Raw genomic sequence first — 22,080 nt, forward strand, 5'->3', positions numbered from 1 at the left:
GCAGCCCATAATACCTGACAGGACTCTGTGGAGCTCTATGCAGAGGTGTCTGTTTTGAGCACAGAGCCAAAGGGAGAGGGTGGTGCGGAGCCATGCACATTGTCCTAGAACTTCTCCTGCTGGTAGGCATAATCATCTACTCCTACTTGGAGTCGCTGGTAAAGTTTTTCATTCCCCGGAGAAGAAAATCTGTGGCCGGACAGACTGTTCTCATCACTGGGGCTGGGCACGGAATAGGCAGACTGACTGCGTATGAATTTGCAAAGCGGAAAAGCAGACTGGTCCTGTGGGATATCAATAAGGTAATGTGTGTTCCTGCCAACCTTTAAAGTCACCATGTATTTCTTTAGTTATTTGATTTAGCTTTTCTTGTTTGTTTTCCTTTTTTGAAGTTTTAATAAATCCCCCAGAGCCTTGCTAGATCCATGCGACAGGTTGACCAGATGGAGCTAATAAGCTGGAGGACTGTCATGGAGGGTTATTTTGTTTTGTTTGTTCCTACCATGGTGTACAACTTGATAACAAGAGCCACGGGAGCTCGGAAGCTTCCAAGCTGCTGAAATTAGGCGAGCCACATCACATCTCAACTTCATTTTTTTTTTTTTTTAATCTCTACAATTGAGATAAAACTAAAGATGGTGAAACTGGAGGTCATGATGACAGGTGAAACAAGCCCAGGCTCACAAAGGGAAGGAAGGCTCTGCTGGGCACTGTCTCTCTGCTGTGGTCCCAGACCTGAGGAGCCAAGCAAGAGGACTGCTGCGAGCTTGAAGCCAGCCTCAGCTACAGATAGAATTATAACAAAGACAGGAGAGGGGGGCTGCCAGGGACTAGGAGAGGACAGCAAGCATGCGACTGTCAGAATCTCTCGTGTGTGTCTATGGAAATGCCATCACGAAACCTACTATTTTGTACACGAATAAAACCAGAACACCGAGATGAGCAAAGCATGGGGCACAGAGGACTTGACCCTACAGAAGGTGCTTCATGTGCAAAATAGAGCTACATTCTGCCATGTTCCAAATCAACTGTAACACGGGGGCAGGGGTGGGGAGGGCATTGTAAGCTCTTACTAGCAAAAATCAGTCATACATAATAATGGGTTTCATCATACACATGTATGTTTTGATCGTAGTCACACATCACCCCAATTATTATCTCCTGCCCCCTCCCACTCTTGCTGACCCCCTTTCTAGCTCCTCCCCTCTGCTTTCACATCTTTTGTGTGTGTGTGTGTGTGTGTGTGTGTGTGTGTGTGTGTGTGCTAGCAAGTTTCATTAGGATTGCTACCATGAGCTCACTGGGACGAGGGTTCATTACAGGAGCACGAACAGCTCGCCAGTGGCTAGGCTGCTACAGAAGGTAACAGTGATAAATCGTTTCTTCTTCAGAGCACCTGCTTGAAGCCCTGGTCACTGCCACTCTCCACAGACCTCGCATCTAGAGGTCTGAGGCGTGAGGGGGCAGCTGGGCCTCCACACAGTAAGCAGCAAAGTCAGTGGAAAACTCGCCCACCCAGACCGCTGCGGTGTGCTGCAGCCCCCAAGACTCTCTGCAGGGACAGTGGTTTTATAGTGACTTCTTAATCCTGGTTAAAGTCTGTTCTTTGAGACTGCTCTGTGGTTTAGTTCAAGATAAAGAAATGCGAAGGGGGCCCAAGGGAGGCAGCCAGCCTCAGCCAAACCCACAAGATGGTGACACCACTTCTGTCCCAGAGTGCACAGGAGAGGGCTTCTTAGGCATCCTCACTCCATCACAGAGAAGTGGGGATGGCCCAGAGAGGGAAAGGTATAATTTTTAAAAAATTATTTTAAACCTCATAATATTCTCTGTAAAATCAACAGATGTCAAAACTAGGAAAGAATTCATATTTTCTCGAAATAGAGGTTAAAAAAAAAAATTAAGACATCTAAGGGTGGTGACTCACACCCGTGATCGCAACACTTAGAAGGATGAGGCAGGAGACTGGCCGGAGTCGGAGACTTGCTTGGGGTACACATAGTAAGCAAGTGATAGATAGTGACAACGGGTCTAAAACAACAGAGAAACACACACACACACACACACACACACACACACACACACACACACACACACACCGTTAGGACAATTCATCTCAGGTAAGAGGCCTCTGAATTTAGTCTAAAAATAAGCTGCCTTCATGTCCTGCACAATTTCAACCATTGGCTCTCCGCCCTTTTCACTCAAAGCGCCAGAAGAATAAACACCCCGTAGATTATCTGGTGTAGTAACAGTTTCTCCATGGAAGCCTCTCTCAGGTAAGAGTCTCTCCTCTCCCCGCACCAGGAAGATGAATCCAAGTTGTCGAGGCCTGTCAGGAAAAATCTCCCATCTGGAATGACTGCTGGACAGGTGAACTCGGCACCTTATGGCCAGCTGCCTCCAAGTATGAGCTGAACAAATGCAGGAACCTTCTGCCCTGTGCTCAGACATCTTCCCTGACACTGTGAGGATGCCCTTCACACTATGACAGTCTCCCTCTGGATGAATCATCTACACGCAAGCCCCAGGCTAGGACGAAAAGCTGCAAAAACCCTAAATGGAAAGGCTTGTTTCTCTTCTTGCTGATACTGGTCTGGTGGTAAAGTCGCTGTAATCAGTTCAAGAAATTCCTTTACACTTTAGGAGATTTATGGGACAAGGATTTTAGAGTATTTCTCCTCCAGCGCTTATCTTTCCTTGAATTTGCCTCCCTCCCTTCCAATCCCCCAGCGCGGTGTTGAAGAAACTGCAGCCGAATGCCGGAAACTGGGGGCCATTGTGCACGTGTTTGTGGTGGACTGCAGCAACCGGATGGAGATTTACAACTCTGTGGATCAGGTGAGAACCAGGGTGCAGGTGTCTGCACATCACCATATGTATCAGCTGAATCGGAGCTGGGGAGTGAAAAGGTGGTCTAGGACTGCCTAGACAGCAGGCGCTCAGTGAAGTTGCTGTGTGACCGAAGGAGAACATATATAGATTTTCTTGGTATTAAAATCTACTCAGCTCTGGCCTCTGTGGCTGTTTTGTATCCTGAATCCAATTTGCTTCCATCAGAAGTTTGAGCAACAGCCCAGAGGAAATAACAGATCCCTTTCTTTCTTTCTTTCTTTCTTTCTTTCTTTCTTTCTTTCTTTTTCTTCCTTCCTTCCTTCCTTCCTTCTTTCCTTCCTTCCCTCCCTCCCTCCCTCCCTTCCTTTCTTTCTTTCTGTTTTGTTTGTTTATATATTTGTTTATTTGGTTGGTTGGTTGATTTTTCAAGACAGGCGTTTTCTGCATAGCCTTGGCAGCCTTGGATCTAGCTCTGTAGACCAGGCTGGACTCGAATTCACAGAGTTCTGCCTGACTCTGCCTCCTGAGTGCTGGGATTAAAGGTGTGTGCCACCACAGGCAGCTATGACAGAAGATTTATCTTCAGAAATTTTTCCTTTTTTATTTTAAGATTTATTTATTTATTATGTATACAGAAGAGGGTACCAGATCTCATTGCAGATGGTTGTGAGCCACCATGTAGTTGCTGGGAATTGAACTCAGGACCTCTGGAAGAGCAGTCAGTGCTCTTAACCTCTGAGCCATCTCTCCAGCCCCTAACTTTTTTTTAAATTACATTTTGTTCTATTAGGTCTTTACTTATTTCCTCTCTGAGATTTTATTGGTTTGTGTATAATCTAGTCTTTTATGGAAAACATACAGTTAATGAAGTTAAACATTGTATTTATTTAGTGTGTGTGCGTGTGTGTGTATATGTGTATGTGAGTGGGGGGGTGCACACCCCACAATGTGTATGTGGAATTCAGGTGACAACTTTTGAGAGTAGGTTCTCTCCTTCCACAAAGTGGGTCCTGGGATTGTCTGGTCTGGCAAATAAGGAAAAAATGCCTTTACCCATCAAGCCACTTCACCATCCCAGTATAACCATTTTTTAAGAAAAAGTAAGCATCAGATGCTTCATTGAACCAAATCCTTTGATAAGCTACCATCTTCTTTAACCTAATTTAACTTTAAAACCCCACCAGCCTCTCTATAGATAAGTAAATACATGCTTGAAAGGTTTGGCCCAGGGGCTGGAGAGGTGGCTCAGAGGTTAAGAGCACCAACTACTCTTCCAGAGGTCATGAGTTCAATTCCCAGCACCCACATGGTGGCTCACAACCATCTGTAATGAGATCTGGCACTCGCTTCTGTATGCATAATAAATAAATAAATAAATAAATAAATAAATAAATAAATAAATAAAAGGTTTGGCCCAGACAATGATCATGTGGCCTCATATAGCAGAACCAAGAATAATTACTTAACACTTAAAAAACATTTTGTCGGAACTTAATGTTTGTGCTGGTAAACTAATACTTAATTCTTATTTACTTAAAACCTTAAATTCATAAGCTTTCATGCCACCCATGCTATGCTGTACACAAAATTACAGGTTTCCACCCATTTAGCCTGGCTAAATGACAATTCTGTGTCACTGTCTGAGCCAGTTTCTTCCTGTCTGAACTCTGAGAGACCTCACGCAGTGGAATAAAAAAACAAACAGAAAAATAAAACCCTAATCCCTAGATGGTACTGTGACCAAGCTGTCACCGAAGCCACTGGGCACAGACAGAAATTGCATCTTAAATTTGTTCTGGACTCAGAAAGCCGGCAACCCGAGGAGAGGGGCAAATTGATACCCTAGCTATCCGTCTTCCTTGTCACGCCCAGGCGGCAGATTATCCGGGCAGTAGGTGTGGACAAAGGCAGTCTCTCTGGAGCTCAGTCATGCTGCCTCTTGACAGTCAGCCATGGTTTTGTGACTTGGGATGTCTGTGTGGCTCTCGTTGTCATCCCTTGGCCCGCTCCCTCCTTTTGTGTGTTATTGGACTCAGGCATTTCTTGAAATGTTGAATCAACTTAGTTTCTGCTGGTCCTCCTTTGTACCCCTTTGGGGGCTTCTGGGCTAAGGGTAGGAAGTGCAGTGGTTAGCTCAGAACACACAACCCATTAACAGTGTGCAATTGCCAAGCTATACATGATGTGTATGTTCTGGTTACAAAGTGGAGTATATGTCCTTATAATATAGAACATAAAAATGCCTCTAGCCATCCAATCGATCCCTATCACTATCAGTCCCACGACCTTGTGAGAGTAACCCACCCTATGTGTGTGCATTTCCTCATTTTAAAAGGTAAAGAAAGAAGTGGGTGATGTAGAAATCGTGGTAAACAATGCCGGGGCAATATATCCAGCTGACCTTCTTAGCACCAAGGATGAGGAGATCACCAAAACCTTTGAGGTCAACATCCTAGGACATTTTTGGGTGAGTGAGTCAGAAACATTTCTGGCTGGTGTGTGTCTGGCACCTCTTCAGTGCTGGAAACTCATTGAGTTCACTGTATTTTGGGGTGGGAAAATGTAAAGTTGTTTGGTTGTTTTTTTTTTTAAGTCAGGAATTGTGTAATGTGTTTGAGTAGACAAGCCATAGAGTCTCTGGCATCAGGATTTAGAGTTCACGTGGACACAGTATGCCCAAATAAAAGCCATCTGGTTTGTTTTGTCAACAGAATTCAACAGAGAGCCTGGCATGTTCTAGGTCAACAAAAAAATATTTGTGAAAGTTTGTTAAGAGTTGTCTCTAGAGTAAATATATACCGTGTACATCTGTTAGTGGCCTCCTTTAATAGGAATTTAGAGTTGAAAGGACAGAAATAACTAAACAGATGCATGCAGGAGTTGGGAACACTTTGGGTTGAGGCTTTGAGATAAATTGACATTTTGACATAACATTATCATCTATAAAGTTCATGGCTGAGAAGTTCACAATTGAGTTAGCAAAAAAAAATCTCAAAATGTTTTAATAAGTTCACAATTTTGTATTCACAGCTAATTTCAGCCATATGCAGCCTATGGGCTATGGACCAAACAAGCCTGTTAGATCCATGGAATGCTGGAGTACAGAAAGATGAGTCAGGAGATTTCTTACTATTGGTTGATTGTTAGAAAATGAAGTGTGATTCTCAACCCTTTGGAGAGAGCATGGGGCCTTGATATTAGTGTAGCTCTTGGAGCAAATATGGATTCGAAGATCATCCTTCCTCAGCCCCTCATGCATGCTAATGTGGTTTGGCCATTATGCCACTCACACTATACAGAGACCGCATATGTTAGTTATCTAATAATTAATAGCAAATCGTAGCTATGTCACAAAATATGTCAAAAGATAGGGGTTTAGAGCAACCATGAATGTTCATTATCTCCTCACAGATCTGTAGGCAGGAGCTGGTTCAGGATTTGGTTTGGGCTCCAGGAATTTGCCTAGAATTTGAAGGGTAGGTCTATAAAATTCTCATAAGATGTTACTGATATTTCTCACTATATAGTAAGGCTTGAAAATGTTGCTCGGAGCTCAGCAATACTGTGCTTGTCTAGCATGCACAAAGTCCTCTGGTTAATCCCTAGCACTATAAAAAAATGATGATGATGTTGCTTAAATGGCATGTCCAGAAAGGAGCTGCTTAATGCCTTCTGAAGAGAAGAAGGGGGATGTTAGCACAGGTCCTCAGCATGTGAACTAAAGGACACAGCTCCCAGTGCTGTCCCAGGCCAGCCTGTCTACCCTTCCTTTTGTCATTTGGGTAGAAGGAACCCCAGACTTGCAACTATTTAATTTCTAACACCTCTACCTTAGCAGAAATGAAATGGCCTGCCTGGGGGTCTGCCTAATGCCTGGGCCATTGTTTCTTCCCTTTTCACATGGACCTTAAGATCATAAAAGCACTTCTGCCATCGATGCTAAGAAGAAACTCTGGCCACATTGTCACAGTGGCTTCAGTATGCGGCCACGGAGTGATTCCTTATCTCATCCCATATTGGTATGTATTAAGTAATAGTACTTCTGAAACCAGGAAATTGGCTCTAATTTTATTTTAAAATTCTTAGACTGTTTCCATTGTATCCTGAAATGAGTGGATGTTGGGACAAGACACACAGCAGACTAGGAAACAAAGCACACAGAAGCTGACATGGCCTAGGTGCATACCTGTGTGAGGGAAAGAATACAGAATGGCTGTGCCTCACCAGGAGACGCAGACACTACACGCCATGTCTGCAACACATCCCCTGTGAAGTCTAAGAATGGCCTCTGATTTCCCTGCTTCGGCCATATAATAATCCCGGGAACAATTTTACCAAGATATTTAGATGCAGTAGATGCATAGGTTGTTATTTCTTTATATGCACACTCAAAGCTAAATTTAACTGCAGACTAAACAATTTCTCACAGATGAGTTACATTTCAACATAGCTCAGGTTTCCATTACACACACACACACACACACACACACACACACACACACACACACACACACACACACACACACACACACACACACGAGAGAGAGAGAGAGAGAGAGAGAGAAAGAGAAAGAGAGAGAGAGAGAGAGAGAGAGAACCTTCAACACTGATATTTTTTGTCACCTGGATCAAAACAGCAATTAACACTTGTACAGATCCTTGTAAATCATAAGTTACTATTCCTATCCTATTTTATTGAATCCCCAAAACAGCCTTATATTTTATTATCAACATTTTATAATCAGAGAAACAATATAGAATCTGGTGTTAAAGATTGCACATACAAACCCACCCATACCCACACCATCTAGAGGCCTTTAACTCCAAATACTCAATGAAATTAAGAAGCAAAAAAGACCACCAGTGTCAACAGAGAAGCCATCAACCCATTAATCAAGACAGGAGAGATGTATACCATCCCACAACAGTTTGTCAATATTGGTTTCATAGTGTTTTCCATGTCTTTTACTGACTCATACCTTTAAAGATAAAACAGTAGTAAACCAAGATTAAGAACCCTTTGTAAGGTTGACAGGACCATAGAAAAGGACACATGTAGAATGGGAAACATTAAGCCTGTTTGTAAAGTGGTTGTTTTACTGTCCTTGCTAGTTAGAAATTAGGAACAGGGCCCTGGGGTGTAGCAATGGATGAACACATGCTCATCATGTGCAGATCCCTGGGGTCAATCCCCAGGACCCCAAAAGAAAAAAAGGTACTGGGCATGTTCAGAATTCTGCTTAATCACATAAAAAAAATAAAAACAAATGCTCATTTACACTCTCAGAAAAACTATAAGTAGCAGGCCCTGGGTCTTCTTGCCCTAAACAAACGAAGCTGTCTTCTTCCAGGGGACTGAGCCCGTCCTACAACTTTACTGATGGCTGTTTTCTCTCATAGCTCAAGCAAGTTTGCTGCTGTTGGCTTCCACAGAGCGCTGACTGCAGAACTCGAAACCTTGGGGAAAACTGGTATCAAAACTTCCTGTCTGTGCCCTGTGTTCGTAAATACTGGCTTCACCAAAAACCCAAGCACAAGGTGAGGTGGAGTTAGTTATGCTGACCTTCAAGCTGGAGCCCTCCCAGACAATGGCATCTTGGTCATAGGTATTTAACAAGTATGTCACCACCAGATGGCAGTGGCGCACGCCTTTAATAGCAGCACTCGGGAGGCAGAGCCAGGCAGATGTCTGTGAGTTCGAGGCCAGCCTGGGCTACAGAGTGAGTTCCAGGACAGACACCAAAACTACACAGAGAAACCCAGTCTCAAAAAACAAACAAACAAAAACAAACCAGTATGTCACCTTTATTTCAGTAAATCCTGTGGCACCATCTCAGCCCCTGGCAGCTTTCTCACACGGGAGAGCTGGTCTCCTAAAAATTCTGGCAAGTGCTCAGCTTCGAGTCTGATGCACTTGTCCAGGAGTGCCCTGCCACTCTAGGGGAAGACACAATAGGGAAGAAAACTCTGTAAGAGTGGTGGTCGCCCTAGAGCAACCATAGCTGCAGACAGCAATGCCCAGGACTCGGGGATGTTCTCACTCAGGCTACTGAACCCTGAATTTCTTCCACTAGAACTGACATTAAGGTACTCTACCAGCTGTGGCTCTAAGTCTGGGTTGAAGACTCCATTGCAAAATTAGAAAGGGAAGAGACAGAGCCCCAATAGTCTCAAAAGGACTGATGTCCATTGCTGTGTGATGGTTTGCTAGTCCTCAGACACAGACATCTCAGTCACACTTGAGTCTGCAGAAACCTCGCACTGTCTCAGGGAATTACGCTCTGACATTCTGACTCAGCCACACCTAGGCATGCCAACCTTGGTGTGACAGCTCAACCCCATTTTTATGCTTTGGTTTTTCTCTCTCATCATTTTCATGAATGGGCAGGACGGAGCACAGGTTATGAGCACTTCTCAATGATGCATGGGCACAACCTTTGCATCAAGCAATGCCATGCCAGTAGATGTGACATATATAAAAGAGCTGTAACTTACACAAATCTTAAATTCCCATAGAATTGCAGGAGAAACAAGTCAGAAGCAAATCTTAACTACTGAACATCTCAAAACAGTACAGCTCTACGGAATACCCACATACAGCGGGGAGTGTGCTCAGCTGTAGAATATTCTCTTTACATCCAACAGGCCCAGAAACATCATGTGATTCATCCTAGACACACACTTTTGTCCCGCCCCACCTCCTCGGTTCCTTCCCACCTTGTACTTTGTCACGATTCAATTATTTTGACCTGGTGAGCTAACACACACACATCCTGGACTTGAAAGTGTAAGAATGTGATGGCAAGATATCAGTGTGGGATGTAGAAAGGGGGTGGTGGTGGTGGTGTAACATTCATAAGGAGGATCCTGAGACATTTTAAAGACTAATTCTGAATTTGGTGAAGAGATAGGTTAATTAATTTGTTCATTAATTTAAAACAATGAAAATTGAGGGACTGGGGTTTCATCCCAGTGGTAGAGTGCACGCTTAGTTTGTATGAAGTGCTGGGTCCAATCCCAGCACCGGCATGACGAACTACAGTGTACACAGATGAACTCTTTCCCCCTCTTTCCATCAGGTTGTGGCCTATTTTAGAGACAGGTGAAGTTGCAAGAAGCCTGATAGAGGGGATACTTACCAACAAGAAAATGATCTTCGTCCCCTCCTATATCAATGTTTCTCTAGTACTGGAGAAGTAAGTACAGTATAGAACCCTGAAATGCTAAAAACACAAACAAAAATGTTATTACAGAGAGATTTTCAGATGTGACTGTTGCTATGGAAACTCTCCATGCCTGGAGTGAAAATTAAGTTTCCCTTGTTACCGCCTTACTCATTCCAGAGGAGGACAATGAGCCCTTGAGTCCTCAATTCCCTCTCTGCCCAAATTTTGCTTAAAACTATGCGAACTGAAGGAAAGACAGTTTAAAGCATACAGGTTATGGAGACATCATAAGGGCTATGTGTGTATATTCATGTGTATGTGTGTGATGTTTGTGTGGATGCAGGAGGAGGCAAGATTTCCTTCCTTCCTTCCTTCCTTCCTTCCTTTCTCTCTTTCTTTTGAGACAAGGTCTTTCATTGAAATCTGTACTCACTAATTATGCTAGGATCGATGTCCACCAGTAGGGATGAGCTGTATCCCCCAGCATTGGGGTTACATGCACATCACCATGCCCAGCTTTTTATGTGGTTTCTGGGGGATTAAACTCAGGTCCCCACATTTGTGTGGCCGTCCCCGCCAAACACTTGGGTGCTCTGCTCAGTGTTTGCAGTTCTTTGTGACAGTGTGCGTCTTCAATGTCTCACAATCCACTTCCACATGATTTTTACATCACTTCATTTAGAATCCAAGAACCTTAGCATGGTTCATAAGCCCCAAGGACAGCAAAATCCCATGAAACAAATTTCCTCTACACAGCAAAAAACAGGTCTCGTTAGAGTGGAAAAATCCCCAAACCAGACCAGGCATGTCTATGACCATGATATAAATGTGATTGATTGTTCTGCCTGGGATGAGAGCAGTAACCCTGAACAAGGAGGCTCCTCAAAGCCTTTGCCTCCTTGTAGAGTGCTCAGTGTGATTTGTTGCTCTGGTAACAGGCTTTTTGTGCTCTTTGCATTTAACTCCTTTTAGAGAGAGACAGTTTTGTGGTCGGAGGCAATCACTAGTCTTTGGGCGAGTTGTTCAAAGGTCTGCAGAAGCTTTCTTCTGACTCTTGTTGTCCTCCCTCACAGCCGGGTCATCCTCACCCCTTCATCCTCCCCCCCCCCCCCACCCTCCCCCACCCCCCCCATCTTCCCACCCTCTGCCCAGAGGCTGACAGGGAAGTAAATCTTGCATTAGCAATACCAGTGTGACCTGAAATATGACTTTCTTTGTAGAAAGTGCTCTTTCTGCCTCCTTCCTTCACCCGTCAGTCAGCTCAGGTTGACTGACTAACCCTCTGGCGAGCTTCAATATCCAGCCCACGTAAATCCTCCACATTTTATTGTAGACAGCGGGTGGTTTCTGGCCGGCTGTGGCAGCCGCTTGGCTTGGCACAGCAATATGCTCAGCGGCAACAGCCTTTTCGAAGGCTCCTTAGTTTTTCCTTTCATAGAGTGCTGGGTATCCTGAACGTAAGAGGAGGAGGAAGGGTGTGTGTCACGCATTCTGAGTTCTTGGCACCAGAATGCACCGACTCAGCAGTGAGTTCATAGCTTCGTTTTTTAGATCATTGCTGGCATAAGATCTCACACAATTTTACTGTTATGAAAGAGTGGTGATCTAGTGTGGGTCAGTGCAGGGGGTGAGGGGAGAAACTAAGGAAGAAGCAGAGAAGAGAGGAAAACTAAATTCAGGTCAGTTAAGCTCCAGGGCATTTTTAAAATTAACAGCGGGGGAGTGGGGTAAGAATGCCAGTATCAAAACATTACATTGAGATTTCTTATCTTTTTTCTTAATCTAGGTTTCTTCCTGAACGTGCCTTAAAAGCTATAAGTCGTATACAGAATATTCAATTTGAAGCAATTGTGGGCCACAAAATCAAAATGAAGTGACATCTGCAGAGATGTGCATGCACCAATGACATGAACCTAGTGCTATTGGTGTTTAAAATGTGGTTTGGGCACTAACCTAGTGAACAAGACTGATTAGCTGACCACTTGGTCTTCTGTGCTTGTAGAGATCTCAGCCTGCAGTGTTTGGTGATGGCAGCAGGAATGTAGCAAGATAATATCTATTAAACAAAGAAGTAAAAGATAATCAGTGTGGTTTTTATAAAATAAATTATTACCAGATATTGAAATGTAAGGGGTAAGATAATCTTGGGCCGGTGCTGATGAGTCATAGTCCCTTCCACTTTGATGGAAGGGCTGGTACTGTTCTCGGTCTGCTCTGTGTGGACAGGATGAAAACTTTGTTTCCTTGCCAGGCAAATTAGAAAGGAGAATTTTATTTTGTTTTGTTTCACGATTTTTCTTAGTGTACAGTTTTTCTTACACCATGTGAGTGAATAATGAAGCAATTTTATTTGCCTAACTTGGTGAAGCAAATATTTGTACAGATTCTCAACTGTGAAACCTCAACACCTTGTTCTTTACTTTAGAAAGACCTTGAACACATTTGTTTTTCCTTTTACTGTATTAGGCAATCACTAAAAAAATTCAACCGTATACATATTAACAGCGACACAATCTCCCCCAAATAAATCCCATTATGAAGTGCAAAACCTTCCTGGTTTTTTGTCTGTTGGCTGTTTGGTTTGGCTTTTGTATTTTGTTGTGGGGACTGAACCTACAGACTTGCACAGGTTAAGCACTCTACCCTGACCTCCTATCCATGAACCTCCAGCATTATTTCCGCTTTTTGTTTTAATCCTTTTTAACTGAAGCTCGGCAGAATGCCTGAGAACGTGGTGATGATCTCTCTTGCCCACTTCTCCTGCACATTCTGAGTGTAGACATCTTCCTTACAAGTACCAGGTGCATTTCTAAATATTTGTCTATGACAACCTTCATGTTCATAATTCTCACTCCTGCCAACATTGCAGCCCCTTAGGCTACCACCAGGGTGCACAGATCCCCAAGTAAGACTCCATCCATGTGAACTATGTACTTAGAGATATGTCATAGAAGTCTTAGGTTCCCGTACAAACACTATCATGATTTATTGATGAGTATTTAAACAGAATCCTCCTATCTTAGCCCTCAAATGTAGAGTTGCAGGTGTGTGCCACAGAGGAAAATAAATAATTATAAGTATTTTTGTAAATATTTAAAGTTGTTTAGGGGAATATTCATACTCACTAACATTTTTTTCTGTAACAAAACGTTACTACATGTTGATGATTCCCCAAAAGGCTGAAATCTAAAAGATACGATCCCCAAGGACAAGTGTGTGCTTAATTTTGATTTTCACTTGGTTCAGCTCAGCAGGAAGAGGAGTAGAGAGAGGCCACGGGGCTCGCCTCTGGTGCCTTTGTTTCTCTGCCGCCATCTAAGGGGCTAAGAGAGACCTCAGGTCCAGTGGAAATCCATGTCCCAGCACTGCTTGGGGTTGACATGGACCTCTGTTGAAGGCTTGACGTATACACTTCTGCTGGAAATAAAATGCAACCTAAACCAGTCTGGTTCACCTTAGGAGTGTGAACTTGCACAGTCAACTTGTAATACCAAAGACCCAAAGACGAAAATCTCTTCCTTTTCCCCAAGTTCATGAACTCTGCCTCCTAAACACAAATGTTGTCTGTTCTGAAGGTGCAGGCTTAGAGTAGGTGGACAGAGCAACACACAGCTGCTCCGGCTCGGAGTCAAGGTCAACTGTACTGAGGGTGGGCTACTGTCACAAACACAGATGACACATCTGTCTGTCCATGACTACAACAGCTTCAGGTGACTCCCAAACCTCTAACGGCTCCAGGAGTCCCTCTCCAACTCGCAGCTCTCCCCACCTAGGACATCACAATAGACAGGGCCAGTGACTTGTTCTGTCCGGTACGACTAAATGAAGAGTTTGTTGTTAGCAGACAGGACACTGCACACACGTGTGACTGGACACATAAGCTGGCCCCACAGGCCGTGGTCACTGTTACTTGTGCACACACTGCAGTACCGCCTTTTGGGTGGTTTTATGGCCTACTCATGATCCTTTGGGGTAGGGTAGGGTAGGCTTAGCTGGTTGCACCAAGAGCAGATAACATCGGCGGCGCCACTAGCCCTAAACACACCTTGAAGCTATGGATGCTAAGGGTTCCTTAAAGTGAGGAGGAGCAGAAAGTGCAGAATAGGGAGAGCTGTAGAGAGCTGAGAAAAGGAGAAAGCCAAGGCGAGAGGAGGGGTAAGAGGCAGGGGAGGGGGTGGAGGTGATGGAGGGAGTGGAGGTGATGGAGGTGATGGATTGGGTAGGGGGGACTAGTGGTAAATAGCTGCAGGGAGCCCAGCAAAGGCAAAGGGGAGAGCTGTGCCCAGAGAGCCAAATGACTCTGAAAGAGCTGCAGGTCCCTGTAGCTGGAAGAGTTCCACAGAGCTGCTGAGGAGCCCCCACACAATAGAGGGGGCTGGGCTGCGGGAATTCAGAACACAGGGCGACGCTAACAGCTCAAGGCCTCCGGCACTTATGGCTCACTGCTAACAGCAAGGGAGCCGCTCTCAGCCTGTCTAACAGATTTCTTCTGTCTAATAGAGTGAGAACCTTAGCAGACAACAGTTCCCAACCTTCTTTTGAGTGCATAACATTGTCTTCCAGCTCATATTAAAAATTAGGGACAGCTGCCAACTTCACAATAGTTACTATGCATTAAGAAAGCGTGGGTCTTTAAAGACAAAATTCTAAGCTGTACAGCCAGGTATGAAAGAAAACACAATCCAATAAACCACCCAAGGCAAACAGTCGGCCTGAAATAAACTCAATAAAAAGTTTGTTTAGAAGGTGCCAGATATCCAGCTTCGGTAAATCAGTGGCTTGCACCACACTGAGTTCCTCCTAGAAGTAACCCTACTGTCTACACAAAAGGCACTGTTGCTGTTCCCTTGACCGGTAACTGTGTAAAGAGAAGAAAAGTAAGGGTTATAAATACTGACTGGCAAGACTGTGTGGGCACAGTGCCGAACAAAACCTTATGCCCACTCAGAGATCCAATGGCTTGGGTGTGAAGAACGCCACCATCTGGGTTCACACTGAGAAACTTTTTTATCTTGATGGAATCAGAGTACAAGATGGGCTCCTTTAGAGTAAGTTCTGGAATAACTCTTACTCCTTACTCTTCACAAGGGGGAGAGTAGGAAGAGGCTTTTCAATATATATATATATATATTTGCTTTCTTGATTTTTATTTTTAGAGGACATAGCTCCTAGAAGCAGAGAGAAGCAGGAAGGAGAAAGAGGGGGATGAATGTAATTGTTTGGGGGAGGTTGTTACCCGACACATTGCACTCACAACACTCATTGAATGGACCCTGATGTATTGTGAAGATAACCCAAGATGTCCAATTCCCAATGGTTAATTAATGTAGCAAAGGTTTGCCTCCTACCCAAAAGAGCAATGCAAGGGTATCAACCATCAGCCCCCATAGACACTTCAGGGTGTAGCTCTATTCTTTCTTGTTATTCAGGAGTGAACCGTGTGAAAGAGAGTGGAGAAACTTCACCTGTTTCTTAGGAAACAACAGCCCCACAGAAAGGTCCATCCATGAGTAAACGGCCTAATAATACACTACACTGTTGTGCAGCCTTAAAAATGAAAGAAATGTAAACCACTGCCACCACTGAGCGTTGCCAGCTTTTCTCTAAGTGGAAGAAATCAGACACAAAAGACAAACCCTGCAAGTATTGTGGGATTTATCAGAAATATCTGAAACAGTCAAGTGCATGGAGACAGATGGGGGGTGGTTCCCAGCACCCCGGGAAACGTGGAGCGGGAGTTACTATTTAATGGCTACAAGGTTCAGCCTGGAATGATGACCAAGTTCTGGGGACAGGTAGTGGTGACATCCACACAGCAACGTAATCATGCTTGCTGCTCTGTGACCTGTACATTTATAAATAGTTAAAAGAGTAAATATTATATTTTGTGTGTGTTTACCACAAAATTTAAAGACATAAAAAGAAGGCAGTGTTAGTCAGAAAGTCTTGGACTACAGGGGTTCCTGTCTACACAGTGGCTCCCTCTCAGGAGTAATTTCCCAATGGGGAAGAGAGAGTACAGTGTGTTGGTGAAACCTAACCACCAACTGGGAAAGTTACCATGACTAAGGTTAGACAAAAGCACTGAGTGGGGGCACTCATAAGCCTGTTCAAATAATACACCTCACGAGTCAATGCTTGCTCTCAGTGTTGACAATATCTCCTTACTGCTTCGACTACATTATCTATAGAGACAACAATATTTAACTATATTTAATCCTATTTTATAATGCATTAGTGGTTAGGTCCAGTCACCAGTAATGCACTAGTGTTGCATTAAGGAAAGAAAGCAAAGCACTACCCCTTGGAGTCATTTAGCCAAGAACAAGCATGAATTCTCTCCTTCATGCTCCCTGCACCTTCTGTCTTCATCTGTTGCATGACTCTGAATCTGGGACCTGCCTGAAGGCTATCTTGTGAATCTGTTTGTTCCCGTATTTGTTGTATGAGCTGGGGGTATCTGTCACGTCTGTGTGGTTGTGTGTCTGTCCCTAACAAAGGGTTTGCTCTGTCTTTATTGAGCAGAATAGAAAGCATCACATGGGGGAAGGAATGGGATACTTTACAGAAACTTTGACAGTTTTACAAGTCACTGGCTCTGACTAATCCCAACTGGCCCAGAAAACAAATGTCATTGTTTATCAACCAATATCTATAAATGGTTGATTTCAATAGCAAACATAGTTGTTTATCAATCAATAACCATAAGTGGTCACTTTCACCTTTGTGATAGATTTTAGTAAGTTGCTTTCCACATCTGTATTTTCTGCTTGCATGCGATAGACATGTAATCTGGATTCAGGGCAGTGAAGAGTACACAATTTAAGAGTGTGGCTATGCATTAGCTTAGGTTGTAAAAGTTGGTTACATGAGAAATCCAAGGAAAGTAAGATTAGTTTGTCACACTGTTCCCTTAAAGGAAGGTTAAATAGCCTGAGTACACAGTACCACAGCAGTCTTAAGTCATGAGTGACTTCAAGGTATATTATTAACTCTGGCTATGAAGTCTAGCAAAAGTTCTAGCCTCTTAGGATGTGGGGGATATTTTCAGAATAGCATTTCCTAGCTTCTAAAGATTTTCTTTGATATCTGCCTGGAAGCATACATGACCCTGTAGCTCTTGTATTTTTCAAGCAAACAAAACCAGCATCATGTGAACAATCCCAAGGTATGCAGCCAGCTCAAACAATACATGGACTCTCTTGGACTATGGCTAGAGAGACCTCTGTGTGCCTGGATGGCTAAAGAAATATTTGCCTGCATGGTATCTCAGAGCCCTCTCCTCAGAACAGTCTTTCCAATGAGTTTGTTCCTTTGTAACCATAAGTCTGTAAAAGATGGGGCCCAACTAGTCCCTAAAATGCCTTCAAGGGATTGTTCTCACTGTGTTAGTGAACAATAATAGCTTCTTTTTAGTGGGAAAAGGCTTTTCTGTAATCACACTTCCCTTGGTCCCAATTTTGCATGATTTTCTTTTCTGGCAAACTGCAAGTTTTTAAAACCTTTCTACTCTCATTTTGTTCCCAGCTCCTACTATCAACCTGGCAAAACACAGCGAGTAATAACAAGGCCACAGTGTGGATGCTGGGCTGCCTCGGAACTTCCTCTGACAGATTAGTTTGTTATCTTTAAACTCAACCTTTCCCCAGAGTCTTGGCCATGGACAGACTCTAGACAAGTTCTTTGCAATGATGAATGATGCAGGGTCTCAAATCCATTCTCAGCAAGCCCTTGTTCCATCTGAAACCATGGGAACTCAGTACTTTCTCCCCATACTCCTATTGACATCTGGTCTGTGGAACTCCCAGCAGAATTGCCCCTTAACTGTTTATAGCATCCCACAACTGTCTCTGCCCTGCATCTGCAAACTCTTCTAAATCTTCCTACAAACCAACTACGAAAGCTTCTGAACCACATCATCAGATAATCACACACACAAAAAAATCTCATTTCTGGGTACTAGTTTGTGTGCTAGACTTTTCATCTCTGTGTCAAAATTCTTGCCACAAACACTTAGGAGGGGAATGATGTATCTAGATTAGCAGTTTTAGAGGTTTGCTTCCACAATGGCAGGGAGAGCAGCTTACAACATAGTGGCCTGAAAACAGAGAAAGACAATAAACGCCTAGTTGGATGGCTCTCTTCTTTTATCTCAACCAAGCCCCCAGCCCATGAGTGGTATCACACATATTCAGAACAGGTCCTTTCCTTAACTAACCCTCTCTGGAAGTACCCCACGTGTACTTTTAGAGGTTTGCGTTGTGAATCTTCCAGGTTCCTCTCAATCTTGGCAAAGGCAGCCTAGAAACTGGTGTTTTCTATAACACGAATTAATTGAGAGCCAGGGAAACCCAATTTCCTTATGTAAGTAGAAGGGGAACATTCTCAATTTCCTCTGGAGCCTTTGTCAGGATGTGCCTGGAGGGTAGTTTTCAGCAAGATGAGAGAGTAAACTAAGGCTGCATTGATCTCAAAGTCTGTGGGAGATCTGAGCTTCCTAGTGAGATCTGAGCTTGCTTTACCAGCAGGCCTGCATAAGAGGATGACTGGACCACGGGCCTGGGTACCTGGTGTTTGGAAGGGTCTGCGCTTGGTTGTATCTAGCAAGGGGGAGGTCTTTTGCTTCACCCCTTGGCATTGTTATAAAAAGTCCTTTTGAATAAAGTTCTGGGCTGGTGGATAAGGATCCAGGCCCTCCCGAGGCTGTCCTGTGTTTCTCTCTGTTTCTCTCCTCTCTATCCTTCTATCTAAATCTCTTATCCCTCACTCTTCAGGAGTACCCAGGTAAAGGTGGGGGCTGGTCCCCCACAAAAGCCCAGAGAGAAGCAGATACGGCAGAGGCATGAGGCTGTGGAGACCTAAAGAATGACAATTCCCAACTGGAGCAGAAGGGACAGGGCCTCGAGGGCCTCCATCTGTATGCAGGACAAGACTCACCCAGTGGTAAGCCAGAACCTTCACGTGCAGATACGGACCACGAGAGAAATTAAGCAATCAGCAAAAACCATAATTATGATTCAAACTGAATTATGGAAGGAAGAGATGTGCACTATAATGCCATTAAAATTGTCATTTGTCTTAGGAGAAGTGGTGGCATCCTGAGAATGCCCCCACCTTCAGACCCCAAATCACAGGGAACATAGTTGACCAACAGGACCTGTCACTGTGTCCTACCACCTTCCCATGGGATCCACGCTTCCTGTGGCTGCTCAGCCAATGACTAAGAGTGGAAAACTGCTGAAGCATGCAGCTCCCTTCCTCGGGAGGCAGGAGAGTTTCACATACTTCCCACTGATCTTCTGAACTTTCCTAAGAACTACTTAGCTGTCACCGGTCATTTCTCCAGCCCTTGGTAAGGCCTGCCCAGCTGTCTGAGACCCTCACGAAGTTTCTTGGTTGTTATCACATCTTCTTTTAGGCATTTCCCTTAATGTTTCTCACTTTTACATCTGTCTTTTGGAGTATCTCAGTGTGCTGGCCAGTCTTATGTCAACTTGACACAAGCTAGAGCTTTCTGAAAGGAAGGGAACTCAATTGAGAAAATGCCTCCCTGAGATCCAGCTGTAAGGCATTTTCTAATTAGTGATCAATGCAGGCAGGACCATTGTGGGTGGTTCCATCCCTGGGCTGGTGGCCCTGGATTCTCTAAGAAAGCAGGCTGAGCAAGCGATGGGGAGCAAGCCAGTAAGCAGCAGCCCTCCATGGCTGCTGCATCAGCTGCTGCCTCCAGGTCCCTGCCCAGTGTGAGTTCCTATCCTGACTTCCTTTGATAAACAGTGCTATGGAACTGTAAGCCAAATAAACCCTTCCTCCCCAACTTGCTTTTCAGTCATGGTATTCATCCCAGCAACAGAAATCCTAACAAAGACACTGAACTGATACAGAAATCAATGATAACTAAAATTGATGAGTCAGAGTTGTGCTCCCCTGCCCACTCTCCTCCTCTCTTCTCCCACCTCTCCCAAGTACCAGACGAACATGGCAGAGGGGCCCCAGTCCTCCAGTAGTCCTTAGCACCACCTCACTTCTAAGACACTGAGTGCAGATAACTTGCTGAAGTAAATGGTTTAAATGGAAAATCGCCACCTTAGACAGTGGCTGCTTTAAATAATCTGAGGAAAAAAGCTGTTGTCTAAGTACAATCATCTATGCCTGGAGCAGACCTTCGGTGACTACAAAGCCTTTCTCTGTGCAGCAACAAGCTGACTCATAGACCTCCTTACAGACAGCGCCCCCAAGACGGGGCAAAAGGATCTGTCGCCTAAACACTGGCAACAACGCTTTTGGCTGTTTCGGTGTCCGTATTTACAGATGGGTAGTTGTAGTAGTGTTATTTGTTCCCCTCTCTTCTCATTGCATGTACACAAAGCCCCGGCCTTGCTTTGGAGATTTTTGCAAATGTTTTCAGATGTTATCAAAATCCTATGAAGACTCACTGGACTTGTTTAAGAGAACCCAGGGTATTTGCAGTAAATGTTTTGTGTGCTGCAACAGTTTTCTGAGGTGTGTTTGATCATTTAACAGAGATTTTCCCATTCTGTTTGTGTGTGACGGTGGAGGAGTCTTTTCCCATGGTGTGTATAAACCCTTATAAAGATGACATCCAATCCTAAGTCCCTTAAATTAAGAAATTCTTGGTAAATTGACAGGTGAAAATGTACACATACCACAGAACTCCTCAAAAGTGACAGCTCCTTAGAAATTATGTCCCGGAATAAAAATTGAACAGACTAGAGAAAGTAAATGTTTGCACAGGATGCAACTTAGCTGTATAAACAGTTACCCAATAACTAAAATCAGTTACATATAAGCAACACTGAATGAACCCAGCAGGCTCTGTGTGTGTATGTGTGTGTGTGTGTGTGTGTGTGTGTGTGTGTGTGTGTGTGTGTGTGTGTGTAATAATAACAAAGAAAAAGAGGCCATGGATTTGAGGGAAATCAGATATGCGAGGGTTTGGGGGAGGGAAATTATACTTATATTTTAATTGTCCCTTTTTCCTGTGGGCTCCTGGGGTTCAAACTCAGGGCATCAAGCTTGAGCCGTATGCAGCTTTATCTAATGAACATTATGTTCTGTCTCATTTGAGGATTTAGTTGGTTGGTTTGGCTTCTTTTGCTCTTTTGTCTTTGGATTTTTTGGTTTGGCTTTGATTGAAGACAAAATCTTTCTACGTAGACCAGGATAGCCTCAACCTTGCAGTCCTCCTGTCTTCTCAGTGCTGGGATTAGAGGGTTCCCATCCCTTACTTACGTGGTTCCCAGTGGTTCTAACCAGCTAACCTGGCTTCATGGAGGGGAAGGGGATATGACTGCCCATTGAGTTTTATCTCAGCCACCTTACATGGAACCAGAAGAGGCAAGTATGTTTTAAAAATTTAGATCTATACTTATTTTGGAAGAATTTATGTGGTAATGATCTTTTCACATGATACCTCCTTATTGAGAGTGTATCATAACATTTAAATTTTTTATTTATCTTATGTGCATATGCATTTGGTCTGCATATATGTCTGTTCACCATGTGCATGTCTGACACCCACAGAGACCAGAAGAGGCCACCAGATCCCCTAGACTAGAGTTACAGACAGTAAGCTGCCATGTAAATGCTGAGAATTGAATCTGGGTTCACTGGAGGAGCAGACAGTGCTCTTAACCACTGAGCCATCTCTCCAGCCATATCAAAACACTTCTTTAAAGAGCTTACTTTTATCTTTAATTATGTGTATGTGTGTGTGGGCAGGGGGTGGTATGTACACGTGAATGCAGGCACCCTTGGAGCCGAGAAGAGGGTGTTGGATCTCCCAGAGCTACAGTTACAGGCAATTGTGACCCAAGTGCTGGGAACCAAACTTGAGTCCTCTGCCAGAACAATACACGCCCTTTCCCACTAAGCTATCTTGCTGGCCCCTTTGTTAAAGAAAATGATAGGAACCTGCTTTCCAGCGGGTGGTTTGGTTGCACCATGAAGCATTTATTTACTCATTCCTCTCCTTTTTCTTCAGCTCCTGCCAGGGCCTGTGCTTAGGGTTATTTACTAATACTAAGAAATAGCTACTTTAAAGCACTGGATCATATCT

The 22,080-nt window shown here is 44.0% G+C and overlaps 1 protein-coding gene across 2 annotated transcripts; it reads left to right on the plus strand.

Annotated features, from left to right (window-relative positions):
* Positions 1–11,879, plus strand: Hsd17b13 (hydroxysteroid 17-beta dehydrogenase 13). Of its 2 annotated transcripts, XM_036201608.1 has the most exons (7): positions 1–302; positions 2,734–2,841; positions 5,171–5,302; positions 6,748–6,854; positions 8,236–8,373; positions 9,915–10,031; positions 11,788–11,879. In XM_036201608.1, the coding sequence occupies exons 1-7, from the start codon at positions 93–95 to the stop codon at positions 11,876–11,878; spliced, it is 903 nt and encodes a 300-aa protein (XP_036057501.1). In that variant the 5' UTR covers positions 1–92; the 3' UTR covers position 11,879. The 2 variants fall into 2 exon arrangements, with proteins under 2 accessions (XP_036057501.1, XP_036057502.1); XM_036201609.1 differs by lacking the exon at positions 2,734–2,841 and having other exon boundaries at positions 93–302.
* The last annotated feature ends 10,201 nt before the right edge of the window (positions 11,880–22,080 follow it).

Source organism: Onychomys torridus, chromosome 10 (assembly GCF_903995425.1).
Source record: "Onychomys torridus chromosome 10, mOncTor1.1, whole genome shotgun sequence".
Classification (NCBI taxonomy): domain Eukaryota; kingdom Metazoa; phylum Chordata; class Mammalia; order Rodentia; family Cricetidae; genus Onychomys; species Onychomys torridus.

What these genes read in the sequence shown, in the direction of transcription:
- Hsd17b13 (XM_036201608.1), top strand. Translation starts at nt 93, where the DNA reads ATGCACATTGTCCTAGAACTTCTCCTGCTGGTAGGCATAATCATCTAC. An exon ending in TCCTGTGGGATATCAATAAG is followed by an intron (nt 303 to 2,733) that starts GTAATGTGTGTT and finishes CCAATCCCCCAG; the next exon opens with CGCGGTGTTGAAGAAACTGC. An exon ending in ACCAAAAACCCAAGCACAAG is followed by an intron (nt 8,374 to 9,914) that starts GTGAGGTGGAGT and finishes TCTTTCCATCAG; the next exon opens with GTTGTGGCCTATTTTAGAGA.